Source organism: Paramormyrops kingsleyae, chromosome 16, assembly GCF_048594095.1.
Source record: "Paramormyrops kingsleyae isolate MSU_618 chromosome 16, PKINGS_0.4, whole genome shotgun sequence".
NCBI classification, from domain to species: domain Eukaryota; kingdom Metazoa; phylum Chordata; class Actinopteri; order Osteoglossiformes; family Mormyridae; genus Paramormyrops; species Paramormyrops kingsleyae.
Window position 1 is genome coordinate 6,403,080 of NC_132812.1, and position 18,012 is coordinate 6,421,091.

Sequence of the window (18,012 nt, forward strand, 5' to 3'; positions counted from 1 at the left end):
GATGTCTTGTCATAACATCACGAAATAAATACGCATTTGCGCTGCTACAAGAAATTGTTGCGCGTATTTACTGCGAATGCGCACCATTTATGTGCACCTCCTGTATATGACAATATTTGCATATAAAACAAAAGGCCGACTTACGACCGGTCAGACCATACCGATCGTGGTCGTAAGTCAACAAGACTGTATACATTACTACACCCAAATCCACATAGAAATTGTGATTTTTTATTTTTTTAACAAAAAATGACATAGTGGATCTGTTCAAAAGTAAACTCAATGGAACAGCATAAAAATTTTTGCACCTCCTGCAAATGCAACAGTAAAATTCAGTAAACTTTAAACAGTTCAGTATAATTTAATTAGTAGTACCTCAGTTATTGAACTCATTAGAATTCGAATTTCTTTAGTCGAACCAACCAGTTCGGAAAAAAAAATTACCTAGAGCTCGATCTGAATCTCAGAAGTCAAACCGTGAACGCTGACCTAAGAACTTGTACACGCGGGGAAATGAGTCGCGGTACGTCTCAGCGGAAACAAAGGGTAACACTTCAGTCTCAGCCTGGCATTCGCTGTGATAGCATCCTGCATGTTTACACTAGCTGAATACATATATTTAGGCAGTAAAAATACATATAGACAATGATAGACAGTAACAGTAATTATTATATAATAAAATACATTTTAAAATAAAGATTTATTAATGATTTTTATATTAATAATAAACCATTAATACGTTTAATTATAATAATATTGTTGTGCCAAGCGGGGACGGACCGGATACAAAGGCGCAGATGTCAGGGTATCGGGGAATACGTCGCCCAATACATAAATGCACAGGCCACAACGGATGCATAACATAAAGAAGAGACTGTTTTGCTTTTCACTACTAAATTAGTGCTTCATTATATTCACTACATCAACACAATACTTGATTTACTTAACGAGTCCTTCCCTGCACAAACATTTTAACCCAGTCCTTTACCCCTATGCGATAGTAACACTAAGTAACTAACAAGTTAAATGTTTTCAAAGCATAACAGCCCCATCTACCGGTTGTCACTTGCATAATGTTTTTCCCAAAACAAAATATCGTATCACCCTTTGCTAAAATTATCATCAGATACAACACATGAACATGGGGTAAAAAAAAAAAAAAACCCTCAGTTTTAAAACTCTGCGTGCATCTGAAAAACTTGAAAAATTATACTTTTTTTTTTTTTTACACGAATAACCTTCCTAAGTAAACTTCCAGTGAGGGGAAAGGAAGCAAACAACATTGTTGCAATTTCCTGATTTTTATTTCCCTGCATTTTAAAAATTGACAAGAACAAGCAACTCATACTGCAAACGGCAACAGATGTTTTTTCCCCCATGGGCAGCCTACATCTACTTTATGTTTAAGACGGCCCCTCTCTGATTTTTTGCGTATTCCCAACAAAAGCCAACATCACCACTCTACAGGTAGCTGAAATGTACACTGAAATACACCCGCTTCACATTTACAGATCTATACACTACCTTCAGTATATTTAAAAAGGCAGATATATTCTTTTCTTTTTGAAATAATTTAACACGATGTTTTGACTTTAAAAATGTGAATAGTGTGTGGCTCAGTGGGCTAAGCCTGTGTGCCTATAATCAGAAGGTAATCTTGGACAGCTTACTCTACAAAGAGCAAGATGAGGGAGGCGTAAAGACAATTTCCCCACGGGGATCAATAAAATATCAATTCATGAATAAACTGGTGTCATAGATCCAACAACTAGTGTTTATACAGGAAACAGTGCATCAGCTGATTACATTAGCAACAATCTATTCTACTTGTGAAAAATCAGGCAAGTTTTTCTCTTTTAAAAATGTATAAGAACTTTGTATGCTCCACTTTTTTGTAGACACAAATCACAAAATGTGAACATTAAACAAGTGACTTTCACACTCAATCCCTAAATTTGCACATTTTTTCTAATTGCCATTTCATTGAACTGCAAAACCATGACGACAAACACTAGAATTCAAGTAGCAGAAAAGATAGTGACTACACAAAGAAGGTATATTCCCAGATCCCAGCTGACTTAATGGCTCCCCCTGCTGGGCATCACCAGGTGCACAGAGTGCTGACCTTGCCATACCAGTGACAGTGTGTCACTGCGACTTTGGGCAGCTTTAAGGGAGATGGTGAGGGAGTCGGGTAACAGGCAGCCAGGCGAAGGGTGACACTGGGGGCCAGCAGTGACATAGAACAGCCTTTATTGTCCTTGCACATCATACAATGATATGTAAAAAAAGTGCTATTCCTCATCAGAGCAAACTCAATCACAGCAGCAACTTGCAATAAATACAAAAAGTCCTAAAATTAAATAAAATAGCAACTTAATAGGGACATGTGGTAAGTAAGATATTAATCTATAGCAGCACAAGGTCTGAACCATACAGTAAATATTGCACTTTAGGATATTATAAACACTGCATTGTCACAGACACAGATTAGAGTAATGGATGAGAGTGGGTACAGAGTTCAATTCACATATAGCCATTGGAAAGAAAATTTTTAAATCTAGTGGTTTGTATCTTAATCGATTTCTTATACCAGCCAGTAGGGAAGAGGTCAAACAGGTACTGACCATGATGTGAGGAGTCTTATGATGCTGGTGTCTCCTCATACATCAAGAGCTATATATGTTCTCCAATGAGGACGGTGAGGACTTTACAATACTCTCCTGTCTTCTGTGCTCCCATGCTTGGCTTAAATGAGTGTAGCCGAGTATTTCCATCTCCCCGAGAGGGCAGAGCACACTCAGTACTGAACAAATGGGCTGAACTGCAGCTGCATGTGGGAGCTTCGTGGGATGCCAGGTACCTGGGCATCACGCAGCTCTGCCCACGTGGAATTCTGGGTAGGCCGACTCTGCTGGCTCATCCGGGCCACCTGCCAATGATGTCTGGAACTGCTCCTCTGTAATGCTGCTTGTCCCCCCCAGAAAGTCAGAGGGGAAGTTAGCCGTACCGCTCAGGCGCTGTTGCTCCCCCACATCGAAGACGTACTGGAGCCCGACACCAGATGGCGCTGCAGGCTCAGCTGCCCACGTTTCTCCAGCGTTAAGTGAGAACTTCAGTTCAGTTCTGTTCTAAGTTGAAATAAAGTTCAATTCTTACATTGTGTCAGTAGGTGCGAAAAACTGCTATTTTGTGATCAAATGATATGAAAAATGTATCTAATGACATTTTAAATAATCTTCTATAGCAGTAGGTATCCGCTATGGCTGAGAAACCCCAGACCTCACAGGCTGCAGGTTAACTAGCATTTTACCATTTCAACTGAGTGGCTGCCTGAATTAAATGAACCATTTAAATAAAAGCCGTTAAATTCAATTTTTCAATGGTGCTAAACAAGATTTGTTCATTTTTTTATTGCTGTTCTGTTACAGGTGCAGCCAATTCCTCCAATTAATTTATGTAAAAAAAGAATTCAGCATTAAATAATGCTGAAATTGATTAATGAAAATTAAGGTCTTATTTCAATCATTTCTAAGTACTGAAAATATTAAGTGGTGGGGAAGGCAAAGAGATTTTAAATACAAATGAAAGATATTAATTTGTAGGTATGAACATGACTGGTAGTGCATAAATCCCCACAAACCCGCTTCCTTCCAGAAACATCCATTTTACTTCAGGATCCAATCTCCTGTCAGGCCTGCACCATAAATCCCGGGCTCATGGCACCTCTGTGATGAGCAGAGCTGTCCGTCTCCACGGAGGAGCGCAGGACGGCGACAGCATCAGTGCCGTGCCACTCACCTGAAACTGCTCTGAGGCTCCACATCTCGTGCTTGTGCTCACTCCCAGACCACTGCAGGCTCCCCCCTGAGATGAAAGAGTAGGATCTAAAAAAATACTCTTTAGATAATAATCATAATAAAAACATGTTACAATTGGGCTAAATACGATATATATCAATCTTATACAAGCATCAATAAAACATCTAAATATATGGTTATAAGCCATAAAACATAACGCTATTGATATAAATATGCATTAACCTAATAAAATGTCAGTTATACTATTTGGTAAATGTAAATAAATGAGATATATATATATATATATATATATATATATAAATGCTGAACTTAATATATCAGTTCATAGTAAACCAAAGCATATCAAAATACCATGTCCCTGGAATTTCAGCTACTTCAGCTGATGAAAATATAAACTATTTCAGATATGGGATGTTTTGGCAATTGTGTTGCTCTGTACTGTAAATAGAAAACCAGAGTGAGTTCTGAAATCAAGCAAAAGTGAATGCTTAAAATGACAAGGAAGAAAAGGGATTTTTTTCAGTCAGCGGAATCACTGGCTGAATCTCAATATGCATTCTTGACTGTACTTGTGTTCTCGTCCACCCATTTTACGTCATCTTCCACATTTCCAGTACTACGAACACATGTGCAAAGGACAGTAAAAATCCTTTGATGTTTGTCTTGCTTCGCCCCAAATATCAAGGGTACATCGGTTGCAACATTGCCAAACGAGACCAATCCCATGATTCATTGCGGCCCATGTTCGCTCCCTGGTGGCCATACCTCTTCTCCACCACCTCCAGGGTCAGGTGCAGCAGCTCTCGTGTGGCCTACTTCCTCCTTTTCTTCATCGCCATCTTCCATTTCACTGGGTTGAGGACCACCCCATCCTCAGAGTCCATGTCGTAGTCCGGCTGCTCGCTCTCCAGTCCGAAAGCTGAAAGGACACCCTGTGGAAAGCCACACCGTATAAAAAAGCAACGTTAGTACCAAGTGACAGATCACACCCTATATTACAGCCACATGATGAACAGTTAAATTAAATCTAAATTCATTTTCATAAACACCCATCTGGATGGAAAGCAGTTCGCATAGATGTTAGGGACATTGTCTTGTTGGAACACATTTACCAGCTGAAGGCTCAAAAAGGGCACTGCAGTTGTACTCTTGAACAAGGTAAATAAACCAGGTGTCTAGATTGGTAAGGCGTACATTTGCAGGCTGAATATTGCTTGTGGGTAAGAGTCTGTTAAATCAAAACAGTAAAGAGATAGCAGACACTCACTATGGTTATGGATAAGCTGCTTGGGGATCTGAAACTCTCCCTTGTACAGGCAGTCATGGTAGCTGATGGTTCCCTCAACCTCAGGCAGCGGGATGACCTTTCCTTCATCTGCCTGAAGACCTGCTGGGCCAATAGAGCTCTCTGCGGATGGTTTTCCTGAGAAGTACGAGAATCAGACCCACAGAGTGGAACAGAGAGGCGTTTAGATGTTTACTTCAGGCTGCATCATGTCGTGGACTAATCTGAAGAGCAGCTGCAATTATCCTGCCCTAAAACCCTTCCTTAGATCAAGGCTGTATCATTCCCACTTTACTGGATACAACCACCTATACTGAATACCATTCAACAAGTTTTTTTTTGTTTTGTCTGCCCCCCCCATGCAGAAAATCCCATGGTTCCGGATAATCCTGGACGCGTGCCTACCCTGACTGCATCTAACTCCAGGAGCGAAGTAATTTTTGAACCTCAGTCCAGGGCTGACATCTCCCCACTACCTCCCGACCATCCGCTACCTCCCGACCATGACAGACGGGCTGCACGGATGAGAGGCTGTGTATGTCGCAAAATTAAAAAAATATATAAAAACACTGCGCAAACTACACAATCATGTGCTCACTACAGCATCCTTTACTTTGTATGAAAGCCGTGTAGTTAACAACGGGACAAATCTGACAAATCAACGTGAATAGTAAAAGGCGTGTTCATTTATGTAGGTTTTACATAAGCGTTTAAACAGAACCAGCTAAATCAAAACGGAATTAAGATTAATGAACAGAAAATAAGAAAACAAGTAAAAACTAGCCGTAAGTTCCGTAACCTACCAGGTATCAGAATAAAGAGTGAAGTACAGTATGGCCCGCGCAACGTCACATCTCAAAAGATCACACCTGTTCCACGTAAGATACGACTTTCGCGTAAAATCCGCTACGCCAATCACGTACGGTATACGATTGGGTGCCCTTAGAAATCTATGTAAATACATGCGAACACGCTGATCTAAGCCTAAAGTGACAACAAACACCATAATAAAAATAGGCCTCACCAATTCCTGTTCTCTTTCCATCCGTGAGCATCTGCGGAAAGGCCAGGCTGATGGAGAGGCAGTGGTTGCTTTCCGGGAGCTCTCTATTCCGGTACACGGGGAGAGGTTTGGCGGCGTCTAGCGATCGGGCTCGGAACGCTGCATCGTTTTCGTCGTAAGACTTGAAGCAAACATTTAATCCCGCCGAAACGCGACTGACAATCGCAAGACTAGGTATCATCAACATGGGTCGAAATCATTGACCGGGAACCCAGTCAAAGTAGCCATCCTCGGTCGAGCTTAACCGGATTTAAAACGCCCTTTCTTCAAACCAATGAATTACCCGCGTCACTGGAAAACATGGCTGACATGCCCACAGAGCGGGGCTGCCTGCCCCACGCGACGGAGCTGCTTACGAATTACACGTTACATGGTACACACATGCACGGGGCATGCATTATTGTACATGCAACATTTGGCTGTGAGTGCTTCCACCAGAGCGCAAAAAAGAATGAGCCAAAACAGAAGTAATGTAATTATAACGTCATCATGGCAAATTATCACATGATTCTATTAAATAACATTTGAGTTCATTTTGATAAATTATCATTCTTGTGTTGCTCCTTCCTCTAATTTGGCACATCAACCACTTTAAAAATTGTAACAATTTGCTAATTATAAGATCTGATTGGATTAGCAAGCAAAATATATATGGTTGCCAACTCAGGCTCACGCAAGAAGTCTTTCGGCAAATCTATATTATTCCATTATAAACCTAAAATTAGCTACATCAAACCCTACATACTATTTACAGGGTAATGACACTGTTACATACACGCAAAAGCATGTGCAGACTTGTCATGAATTGGAAATCTCACGCCAGCCTGCTGACCAAAGATGGCAACCCTGAATAATACAAATAAATTCATTGCATATTTACTAGGCTATACAGCATAACATATTATAAATAATGTGCTTCCTTATAGTCATTTCAATCATTCAAAAATCATACAGAAGCCCTTGTTCTCTGTGGCCATTAAACCGTATAGCTCCTCACACGTCTGTCAGGAGGAGACCAACCCAGGGTTATTGGAGTTTATTGTTCCTTGCTTGGATGATTGATGGCTTTGGGGTACAGGCTATTCCTCAGACTGAAAGTGTGGGACTAAATAGTCCTGTAGCATTTTCCAGAGCCCAGGAGGGTGAACAGGTGGTGACACGGGTGTTTCGGGTCACTGGCGATGGTCGTCACTCTCTGGAGGCATTGGGTGCTGTAGGTGTCCTCTAGGATTGGCAGTTAGGTCCTGGTGATCTCTTGTGCTGCACTGATGATCCTCTGCAGGGCTTTCCCATCTGCGGTGCTGCAGCTGGTGTACCACACTGAGACGCAGCATGTCAATATGCTTTCAGTGCTGCAGCATTAGGAGGGCACAGGCAGATTTTTGCTGTTGTTATCTTTCTTGAGTGATCTCCAGAAAGTAGAGCCTAGCTGTGCTCTTTGGCCAGTGCGATGGTCCATGTCAAGGCTTCTGACAGGTGGATGAGAAATGTCCTTTTTTTTTTTACAAGCTCTCAGATGAAATCACACAAACATTGTCCCCGCTGTGAATGTTCTGTACGCCACACACAAGTTATTTGCTTTGCTGGACAACAGCATCCAGGGCTCGCTGTCTGTTTGCAGCCGCAATATATAATTCTATAAGCTTGGTGGTCAGTGATTAGTTATGGTTTTAACCTGGCATTACGAATGAGGGATATTGCAAAATACCCACAACTGTGGAATATGACTTTTTGAAGATAAAAGGGTTTCAGTCACCAAATATGCCACATCATCTATTGCTGTGGTCACGTTTAAGTACTAAGGTATCATTTGTTTAATTTACTTATTAATGGAGACAGACTAATAAAATGAAAGGAATACCTATATTTTCTGCCATACTAATCTTTAGAAAAATGGTCAGTGTGTGAGCTGCCACCCCTCTGGTACAATGTAAAATGCTTTTGAAGATGTGTGATAATCCCCACCTTTGGATGCAGACCGCAGTGCGATGAGGTGGTACGTTCCGTGTGTCCCGTTAATGGCCCAGTCCTCGCATTGCTTTGGGTCAGGCTGCTGAAGATGGTGTATAAGAGGAGGCGGCCTACCTCAGCTCAGAGAACAAGGATCTGCTGGTCCCCCTAACCTTTACAAGGTCATGGTTTGTCAGATTGCATGTTTGATGCAGCATTCGCTGATATTCTTACCTTTACCTGAGAGATTTGGTGTAAAATATGGAATTCAGAGCCTTTCAGAGGCACTCAAAATATTATCATGAAGAAATGCTGGACATCTGCTGTATAGTCTAATTAAGGCTTGGCTACAGTTACCCACACATTCAGATGTGATTGAGAGCACAATATCAGCTAATCATTGTCCAATTACGTGCATGCCTAATCAGTTACACTGTGCATCTGTCTTTGTAGTCAAACATTTCGTTTATTTTCTGCTTTTTATTTCGACTTTGCCCCGATGAGGTCTCAAGCTGCTGGGGGGGGGGGGGGGGGGGGGGGTAAATCTGCGTGCAGCTTTGCCTATCAGTTCCTGGAAGCTGCTTCTATCAAGATTAATTTGCTGGAAGAAAACCAAGTTATATAAATGTGGTGATGATAAATCGGCGTGACTCATGTTGGAAGCGTAGTTTGGTAACAGCAGATTGCATCCGCTTCCTTACTCACAGGGTGGGTCAAACCCAGGATGGCTGAATGGGAGCTTCTTCAGAAACCAAACAAAGAAACCTCCCTTTCGGATTAATCTCCAACTGCTGGATCTGAAATGCACTGAGAACTATTTTATGCGATGGGATGAACAGCCAGGATTGAAAAAGTAAACACAAAAGCCATTTTTCTGTATTACCTTGGGTAGTGCCTAGTATGAAATGGAAGGACTTAGGTTCAAATATAAAGCTGACTCTTTGTAACAGAGTAAATGGCATGCGTCACTGGGGAGTAACACTGACAGGGACACTGTCGTCCACACAGCAGCTGTGAGCTGATGAGTGTGGTGACACTACAATATGGCTGTGGGTCATTAAATAAAAAAGGTTAAATCAACTCTAATGGCAAAAATATGACATACAGGATTCTTACTAAACTATAATCCATACAATTATAAGTCACCAGCTCAGAATGCTGGAGGATAAACCCAGTATTTGGGTCCATCCCTCTGTTGAAATGATCTGTGAGGTCTGGCACTATGGGATCATTCCAAAGGCGACCCCCCATCCAAGAAGATGCAGTCCCATCCGCTGCTTAGATCACCGCTCGGCGACAAAATGGCCGAATCCCTGTTTTCTAAAGAAGCCAGGGCACTGACATTACAGTCACAGCATCACTGAAGTCATTCCCTCCCCCACCCATGTAGTTTTTTTTATTTTTTTTTAAACAAGGGATATTGTGTCCGTATTCCATGTAATAGACGGGCATTTCATTTTCACCCCAACCAGCATAACTAATATATTAAATACAAAGTCTGATGGGAAGATACACACTGTGTTAATGAAAATGTCTCTGATGAGCATCTTCACTCCTCTGAGTGTGAAGAAAACCAGCCTCTGCTGTGACGTACTGAATCTTTAAGAGACAACAGGCAAGAGCAGGTGAGCCACACTTTCTCCCAATCAGACAATGAGCCAGGTGATGCTGTGGGAGAACCAACCAGCTCGACCCAGAAAGCAATCAAACAGGACCATGCCGTTACAACACAATATATTCAATACAGTATCATTTTATTGCAACTGAATGCAATATATAGTTTGTTTTTCAAATCCCTTTGGAAATGTTACACACCACAGAAAGACTTCAAACAAAGTAACCAAGTCTGATCAGCTCTATGTTCAAACACTGCTTTCAAAACTGAAACGAATCCTGTCAAATCCAGACAGATATGTGTATATTTGGGATGTGTAAACAAAAACAAACAAAAAAAAAAGTTGGTGCAATGTTGTTTAAATGTTACATCACTGCGTGACTCGTAACACTCACAATATTTACATGAAACTGCCTCTCACTTAAAATCTAAGGAAAGACCCTAGCTTACACATCAATGCTATTTCTAACCACTGAAATCAAGTGCACAAAAGTACTTTACAAAGACTAGTGTTGTAAAGTAGACATTGGTGAGAACACACAGGGACACGCTGGAGGCCAGGGGGTGGGGTGTCACAGAAGGGAGGGGCTGGTCATGTCAAGGTCAAAGCAATGGCAACCATGAGTAAACACAGGGAGACTGAAAAGCACAATGGCAATGTGGAGGACACTTCAAACAAAACGACGGTGGCAATCTGAATTGATGTCATGCTGGACGCTGAGAAAATGACATGGGACCATTGCTGCTGCTCTCTGTGTCGAATGCACCAACAGGTCTGAAGCACCTTCTTCCTAGTTACGGTTATGTGGGCTTGTCGTGAGCTCCCCTGGTGCATTCTGGGATTGCTACAGTAAAAGCACCGCAATGACCGGAGCATAGCTAGCTGAGGTTTCCAAAACCATCACATTAAAACTGCATAAGGATTGCAGCATCCAATAATGTAATAACTGCCAATATTCTAATAGTTTCCATAACAAAATTCTTAATGTAATAAAAGCTAATTGTGTAACTTACCAACAATGTAATAACATTTCTGAAACAAAAATTTTATAACATTATGCACAAAAAGTTATTATATTACTTGCTGGTATAGCAGCAAATTATGCAATAACTACCATTAATGTATTAAATAAATTACATTATTGACAGTAATTACATTATTGACAGTAATTACATTATTGACAGTAATTACATTATCATCTACAAGTATGCCGTAAAAAAGATAGCAAAAAATAGTTTTGCTAGTGTTTGCAGATAATACCCTATTGCACTTCCCTGTGACACTTTTAGGGGGAAGACTTAACAAACCAAATGAGTGTCTGCACTGGATAAGCTGAGGGTTAAACCATATAGTTTGTACGTTCACAGTATATGCCTTTTAAGAAACTACCTGTGAAATGAAAAGTGGGAGTCGCTCCTAGTCTCTTTGGAGCCCGTCTCTCTCGCACCGCCTTCATTAACACTGCGAACAGAGGGAGTCGCTTTTGGAATCAGAGATCAGTGTAGTCGATCACAGGGTAGAAATGTACGGCCCTGTTTGCACAGCACTGTCTTGTGTCACCCCTGTCCCGCCCCCCACAGCCCTGCTCACCTACCATTGGCCCACAGAGAGATACTCCAGCCCCGCCCCTTTTCTCACAGTCCCCCCCTGTGCTGAGAACCGGGCCCCGGTTTGGCACGCGGTATTCTTCTGATTACCTAGTCGTGCTTCTGATACGGCCCCCACGCGGAGCGCTTACGGGCTCTGATGGCCTTGCCGCTGCGTCGGCCACATTGTAGGTTTGTTTGGGTCTCTCCCTGTCAATGTCATGTTTGGCAGTGCCCTGATCCATATGTATATGAAGTGACGTCGATCTACCCAACTGTAGTGTTATGCTATGGAAGCATTTAAATCCTTTTAAAAAGTTTCCGCTATTGGAAACTCCCAAATCCTAATTCTTTTTCATTATTGCAACAGGCATACAAAGCTCACGCAAAGGCTACGAGTAAAAGCCATATCAAATCAATGTGGCCTGGTGTCACACCCACCGGCGCCACCTGCTGTCTGAGGTCAGAGCCCGAATGAACACCATCTTCAGGTGACAGAGGGACTCTTGACGCCACGTTTGGGTCAGAGCCAGGGGAAGCGACAGCAGGGCAGGATGGCATTAACGAGAAAAGATACAGTGCTTAAAAATAATAAGTACTGGATGTCTCCATAAAACCACGCACGTATTAAATATTAAAAAATACACATGTATACCATTTAACAGCTAAGCGAGTAATAAGCTGTTTCTCTTGTATGAGAGAATAAAAAAATATATACTCTAAGGCTTGTCAGAGTTTACAACTCATATTAGTATTATTGCCAACTATTACAATTATAAAGCTACAAATAAATATGTAATACATTAATAATTTACAACAAGAACAGCAACAGTAAAAAGTAAACTTAAAAACAACAGAAATGATTAAGGCCCCTATTTAAAACAATGTGAAGGAGTGACAGTAACACCTTGGCTGAGGGGTCCCCACACGTACGCGAGGCGTAGGTCGCGCGCAGCATCTGCTCACTCGGCTAACACCAATGAGCCTGTCCAACGGTAAACGGAGACCGAGCTGCATGTTGAATCCCAGTGTATTCATTGGCTGCTTTAATTAATGCCGTGTCAACCACAAACCGGAATCCAGGCAGAAACTCATCTTAAAAGGGAAACTCCCATCAGGGGTTCAACGGCTAATTTCCATGACTTGACACAATTTCCTTCGATCTATTTGAGCCACACAAGTAATATTTGCAAAACAAAAAAATAAATTAAAAATGCATGTACTGTTTTTCAGCAAGTAATAGGATGGGACTACAAAGATTTAAACCGCATGTGCTATTATTTTAAAAGTGAATGCATCTAACATTTAAATTCTACTTGGTATTTGTAATATCAAAAATATTCAAGAAAAATAAGTGATTTACTTTTGCAGTACAAACAGGTATTCAGTATGCCGACACGTGTGAGCGTCAGGGTCTTTCCTCATGCACGGCTCTGCTCCCCGGGTCACGTGACGGGATCGTGTTTCCTGGCTGGCCCCGATGAGGAGGGGGCTCACTCGCTTGCTGTCTGTCACTCTCGTGGGGGCTGGGGGTTGCGCTTTGAGGCCCGGAAGCACTTCCAGCCCATAAAACCTGATCCTCACACACACGGCGATCCAGGTGTCACATGACCAGGCCGTCCGCCGCTCGATACACGCCAGTCGTCATGTATAAAAGCTGTACGCTCTCATTTTATTTACCCCGTTCGTCATACTGACTGTGTACTGAATAAAAACCAAAAGATTCTGTACACTTTCTTCACCTTTGTTTTGTACAATAAAAGTTAAAAGTGTGCATTAGGTTTGCTTGTACATGACCATATTATACAATATTTACATTACTTTTTTCCAGAATATTACCATGAAATTTCTTCATTGGTTATATACATACTGAAAATGTACCAGAAATATTTGGACTGTCTATTTTCTCATTTCATGATTAATTTTTTTTTTAGTATATTAGAGAAAAAAAATAGTTCTTCAGCAAGCTGTTGACAAATTGCAACTATAGTTTATACAGTTTCTGTAAGGTTTGTCCAGTGGCCTCTCACTATCAGACTGTGCCTGTGGGGGAGGGGGGTTGGGTTGAATACTGTACCACTGCTGGACTGTAGCTCCAGGGTGGGGGTGGGAGAGAGGGAGGGAGGCACCTAAATGGTTAAGACTTGACTGGTACACAGTTGCACAGCTGACTGGTGCTGGAGCGGGGCCGACACATTCAATGTTATCTGGAGATTTTCCTCCTCTTGGGCTTGGGGGGCTTGACCTGTCTGTCCCTTGGTGGGATTTGGTGAACCTGGGGGAGAGACAGAAACCCACGGGGAGTGTAAGTACAGGTCAGTAGGTAAGGGGGGGGGGGGGGGGGGGTCACTCAGCTCTCAGAAGGAAAAATGCTTTCAATTCCACACATTTTTTTATTTAAATTAGAGAACAATGCAAATGATAATTAAAAATGATCCTTAACCACGAATGAGAGAAAATGCTGGTGAATACCTGTTGCCTTTATATACTTCCTATTAAAACTATAACATGTGGCTCAGCGGCCTAAGCCTCTATGCCTGCAACCTGAAGGGCGCCAGTTCTAGCCCAGCTTCAGCAGAATAGTCACGTCTTTGGGACCGTGAGCAAGACCCTTAACCCCTAGCTCCATGGGAGCTACTGCAGGTTATTCCTCTCAACTACATATGTATCTGTTTGTGGAGAGTAAGATGGGGGAGGCAAAAAGAGAATTTTCATGGGGATCAATAAAATATCATTATTATTATTATACAGCTTGACTGACGGCTCAGGGAGCCCTCCGTCCACTCAAAGGCTACTTAGCCTTACTGTTCCAGTTTAGTCTGAAAAAATCTGATAAATCAGCTGTTTATTGTTCCTTTTTACCCCTATCAGATCAGGAGGGATTTAAGAATTCAGCTCACAACCAGGAGGTCATGGGTTCAAACCCCTGTGGTGCAGCGAATGTTTAATGACAGCGTAATGCCAACAGGGGGGCCGAAAGAAGGAGTCATTTTCCAAGCAAATGAGATTAAGGCCCAGAACAGCTGCCGGAGAGACCCTTAACCTGACTGCACCGGAGAGCTTAGTGCCTCCTTTCTGTCCAGGCACACATCCAGCCTCGGGACAGGAGACGGGGAGCCGGTGGACCCTTCAGGGGCCCGGGGGCGGGCCGCTTTGGCTCATTCGGTTAATCCCTTCTGCTTGGCGTCCCTTTGATCAGCGGGGGCTGTCACAGCCCGGCCACCTGGCCGGGGACGTGCAGGAAGTGGGGTCTTGGCGTTCTGACCCGGAGCAGCAGCAAACTCATGGCCAGAGCTGGACTCAGTAGTACATGGTGACTGAGGAGCACCTCGAATGGCTCCTGAGGACCATTTGGTTTAAATCCAAATTAGAACTTAGAATTTAACAGCTTAATGAGAGACGGGGGACTTTCACCCAGAGGAGGAGCCATTTTATGGGGGGGGGGGGCATCCATAAAGCACAAGGGGACGAGGGGACCCAAGCGGAGAGCCGGGCCTGCTGTGAAAGTGGGGAAATGCTGTTTGGTACTGAGTGTCATTAAGACTGATGGCTGGAGGCTGGTGAACAGCGGGGCGGCCAGCACACTCACACTGCTCGACATCTTGTCCAGTTCACTCATGGCCTCGTGGATAGCAGCTTGTAGATGGTTATTCAGTTTCCCACCTCTGTCACAAAACAAAACAGAACCAGTTACGATACTGGCGGAGAGCAAGGGGGGCACCAGGGTGTCATTGCTACTACCGGCAGTGTTAGCAGCGCCAATTCCAGCCCCCCACCCCCAACCTGCACATTAACCTCCGTCTCAGCTGCACTGAACACTGCTGATATCACCCCCCCTCAAATAAATCAGCCAAGAAGCAGCTCCAGCTGACCTCAGGCTGCCTGGGGGGGTAATTCCAGCTGCGCGTGAGCGAGGACGCCCACCATGTCACCTGACGCCACACTCACTTTCGGTTCAGCTTGGAGGCTCTGTCAAGCACCTCCAGCTCCTCCGTTAGTGTCTTTAGCTTCTCTGGCTCCACCTGGGGGAAAAGGAGCAGAATGCAGCCTATTGCCAGCACTAGAAACCAGCAGAAAGCCAATGGGTGGTTTGTATCTGTGGGACAGATGTGCGGATCGAGACGAGTGATGACTCAGACTAACCCCCAGCACCCATTTCATGCCACGTTATTATGATTCATGTGATTATCAGCAACTGCTAAACTGAGCAGGAAACAGGAGAGTGGACTTTGTGGGGAAACAGATGTGCACGTGACGGGGAGGACGACGTGAAGGAGGAACATAAGGGAGGAGGAGAAAGAGAGGAAAGCATAGGAAAGAGGTGGGAAAGAACATGAAGAAACAAGAGGGAGGAAGAGAATGTTAAGGAAAAGAATATAAAGAAGGAACGGGGAGGAGGAAGATGAGGAGAATGTGAAGGAAGAAAATATAAAGAAGGAACAGGAGAGAGGAGGAGAATATAATGAAGGAACTAGAGAGAGAAGGTCAATGTGAAGTAAGAGAATATAAAAAAGGAACAGGAGAGAGGAGGAGAATATAAAGAAGGAGCAGGAGGGAGAATGTGGAAGAGGAACAGGAGAGAGGAGGAGAATATAATGAAGGAACTGGAGGGAGAAGGTCAATGTGAAGGAAGAGAATATAAAAAAGGAACAGGAGAGAGGAGGAGAATATAAAGAAGGAGCAGGAGGGAGAATGTGGAAGAGGAACAGGAGAGAGGAGGAGTAGAATGTGAAGGAAGAGAATATACAGAAGGAACAGGAGAGAGGGGAGAATATAATGAAGGAACTGGAGGAAGAAGGTCAATGTGAAGGAAGAGAATATAAAAAAGGAACAGGAGAGAGGAGAAGAATATAAAGAAGGAGCAGGAGGGAGAATGTGAAAGGAACAGGAGAGAGGAGAAGAATATAAAGAAGGAGCAGGAGGGAGAATGTGAAAGGAACAGGAGAGAGGAGAAGGAGAACATGTAGGAGGAATGGGGTGAGGAGGATGAGAACATCAAAGAGGAACAAGAGGGAGGAGAAGGAGAACATGAAGGAGGAACAGAAGACAGAAGGAGAATATAAAAGAACAGGAGGGAGGAAACAAACATAAGGGAGGAACTGGGGGGGGGCTTCTTGTTACAATGTTGCCCCAGTGCCTGACACAGGAGGGAGCATCAGTGTGTGTGGCGAGCCAGTGGTATGAGTCACGCACACAGAGGAGCGGGGCGGAGCGAGGCGAGGCGGGGCGGGGCGAGACTCACCCTGGCCTGCTGGTTGCTGTGCATGCCAGGGTGGAGGCCAGGGTCCACGGCTGCCAGCTTGCCGGTCCAGGGCGGGAAGCCCTTGATCTGCCCCCACATGAGGTCACCCATGTGGAGTGTGCGAGGCGGCCGGTAGTGCAGAAGCTCCCCAGGGGAGTCGGGCTGCCGCAGCTCCTCCTCACTGCTCAAGCTCTTGGTGTCTGTGGGGCTGGGCGCGCAGCCATTGTAGTGTCCGTTGTAGTGACTGTAGTCCCTCACTAGGGGGCCCTCCAGACTGGTAGAGGAGCTGGGCGACTGGTCATCAGAGGGCAGCTCCTGCCTGGGGGGGGGCAGTGCTTCGGCATAGCTGCGAACAGGGGGCGGGGGGCCGCCGTTCACGTGGGTGCAGCGCTCTATCGCCCGCTGGCAGCTGCTGAAGTGGAGGCTCTCCTCCAGAAAGCGGGGGCGCTCCACGGGGCCAGGGGGCTGGCCCGAGCAGGGGCTGCTCCGCATGTGCGTTGAGCACTCCAGAAACTCATCCCCCCACCACTGAGTGCCGCCGCTGTCGGCCGATGCCTCCACCTCCCACTGCCTCCGAGGGGTGCCGTGGCCAGGAGAGCGGAAGCGGGCAGGGTCAGGGGTACCAAGGCCTTGCCCCGTGTTCCTGTGTGGGCGGGCCTGGTGCTGGGGCTCCGCCTCCTGGCAGAGCGGACGTTGGCCACGGGCGACGGCACTGACGGCATGTGCCAAGCTGATGGGCTCCCCAGCGAAGGCACTCATGGCGCTCAGGGCGGAGACGGGGCTGCCCTGAGTGGCCCCACCCACAGCGGCCGTGATCTTCACATGCACGCCTTTACTGGCCGCATCCACCACCGCTCTGTAGATGGCGTCCACAGAGTCTACGCGTCCCCCTGGGAGACCCTCCGCACCATGTGGGCCAGTGGGGGGGGGCAGGTGCGGGGGCCGGGGCTCGCCAACGCCATCCGGCATTTGCTGGAGCGCTGTGGCCCCCGCTGCCTCAGGGAGCGATGACGTTCCCGACTGGGAGCCGGCATGCTTGCTGGGAACTGCTATGCCCCCCGGCAAGCTCACCTGCAGCCGGCGGAAAAGGAAGGAAGGACACAGTGATCAGCTGACGGCTTCTGGAGAGCGAGATATGCAGCTCACCGACGACAAGGCCGTGGCTCCCACCGTGGGGCCGTTTTTTAGCAATCAGCTGACCCATTTATGTACCCGAGTGCCAACTCACCTGGAAGTTCTGGAAGAGGCAAGCCATGGGGTTAGCGGGAGGGGGCTTGGGGAAGCCGTTGTCCGTGAAGGGGTGCGTGCTCTGGAAGCCAGGGCCCCCAGGGCCTGCAGCGAGTGGCAGCCGGCTCTGCTGTGGGGCCGTGTGGCCGTGGCCGACCAGGGACTGGAGGTGGCCCAGCTGCGGGCTACCCAGGGCACAGCTCAGGGGGGAGGTGTCCCCTG

At 45.2% G+C, this 18,012-nt stretch overlaps 1 protein-coding gene and 1 long non-coding RNA gene across 7 annotated transcripts in view; both read right to left on the reverse strand.

Moving 5' to 3' along the window:
• Nucleotides 1-217: 217 nt before the first annotated feature.
• On the reverse strand, nucleotides 218-6,592 carry LOC111846096 (uncharacterized). 6 transcript variants are annotated; one of them, XR_002838802.2, is made up of 5 exons: nucleotides 6,131-6,592; nucleotides 5,089-5,244; nucleotides 4,587-4,753; nucleotides 3,802-3,867; nucleotides 218-3,126 (listed from the first exon to the last, which is right to left on the reverse strand). It is a non-coding gene; the product is annotated as an uncharacterized lncRNA (long non-coding RNA). The 6 variants fall into 6 exon arrangements; XR_002838803.2 differs by having other exon boundaries at nucleotides 218-3,131; XR_011983080.1 differs by having other exon boundaries at nucleotides 3,802-3,887.
• Nucleotides 6,593-9,854: 3,262 nt separating this feature from the next.
• Nucleotides 9,855-18,012, reverse strand: part of LOC111846104 (methyl-CpG-binding domain protein 5-like) — a 32,100-nt gene continuing 23,942 nt past the window's right edge. The window contains exons 6-10 of the mRNA XM_023815983.2: nucleotides 17,792-18,009; nucleotides 16,564-17,634; nucleotides 15,270-15,343; nucleotides 14,911-14,986; nucleotides 9,855-13,596 (exon numbers count right to left, since the gene is read on the reverse strand). Of these exons, the coding sequence (XP_023671751.2) occupies nucleotides 13,525-13,596; nucleotides 14,911-14,986; nucleotides 15,270-15,343; nucleotides 16,564-17,634; nucleotides 17,792-18,009 (1,511 nt within the window). The 3' untranslated portion in view covers nucleotides 9,855-13,524. The remainder of the gene's footprint in view (nucleotides 13,597-14,910; nucleotides 14,987-15,269; nucleotides 15,344-16,563; nucleotides 17,635-17,791; nucleotides 18,010-18,012) is intronic.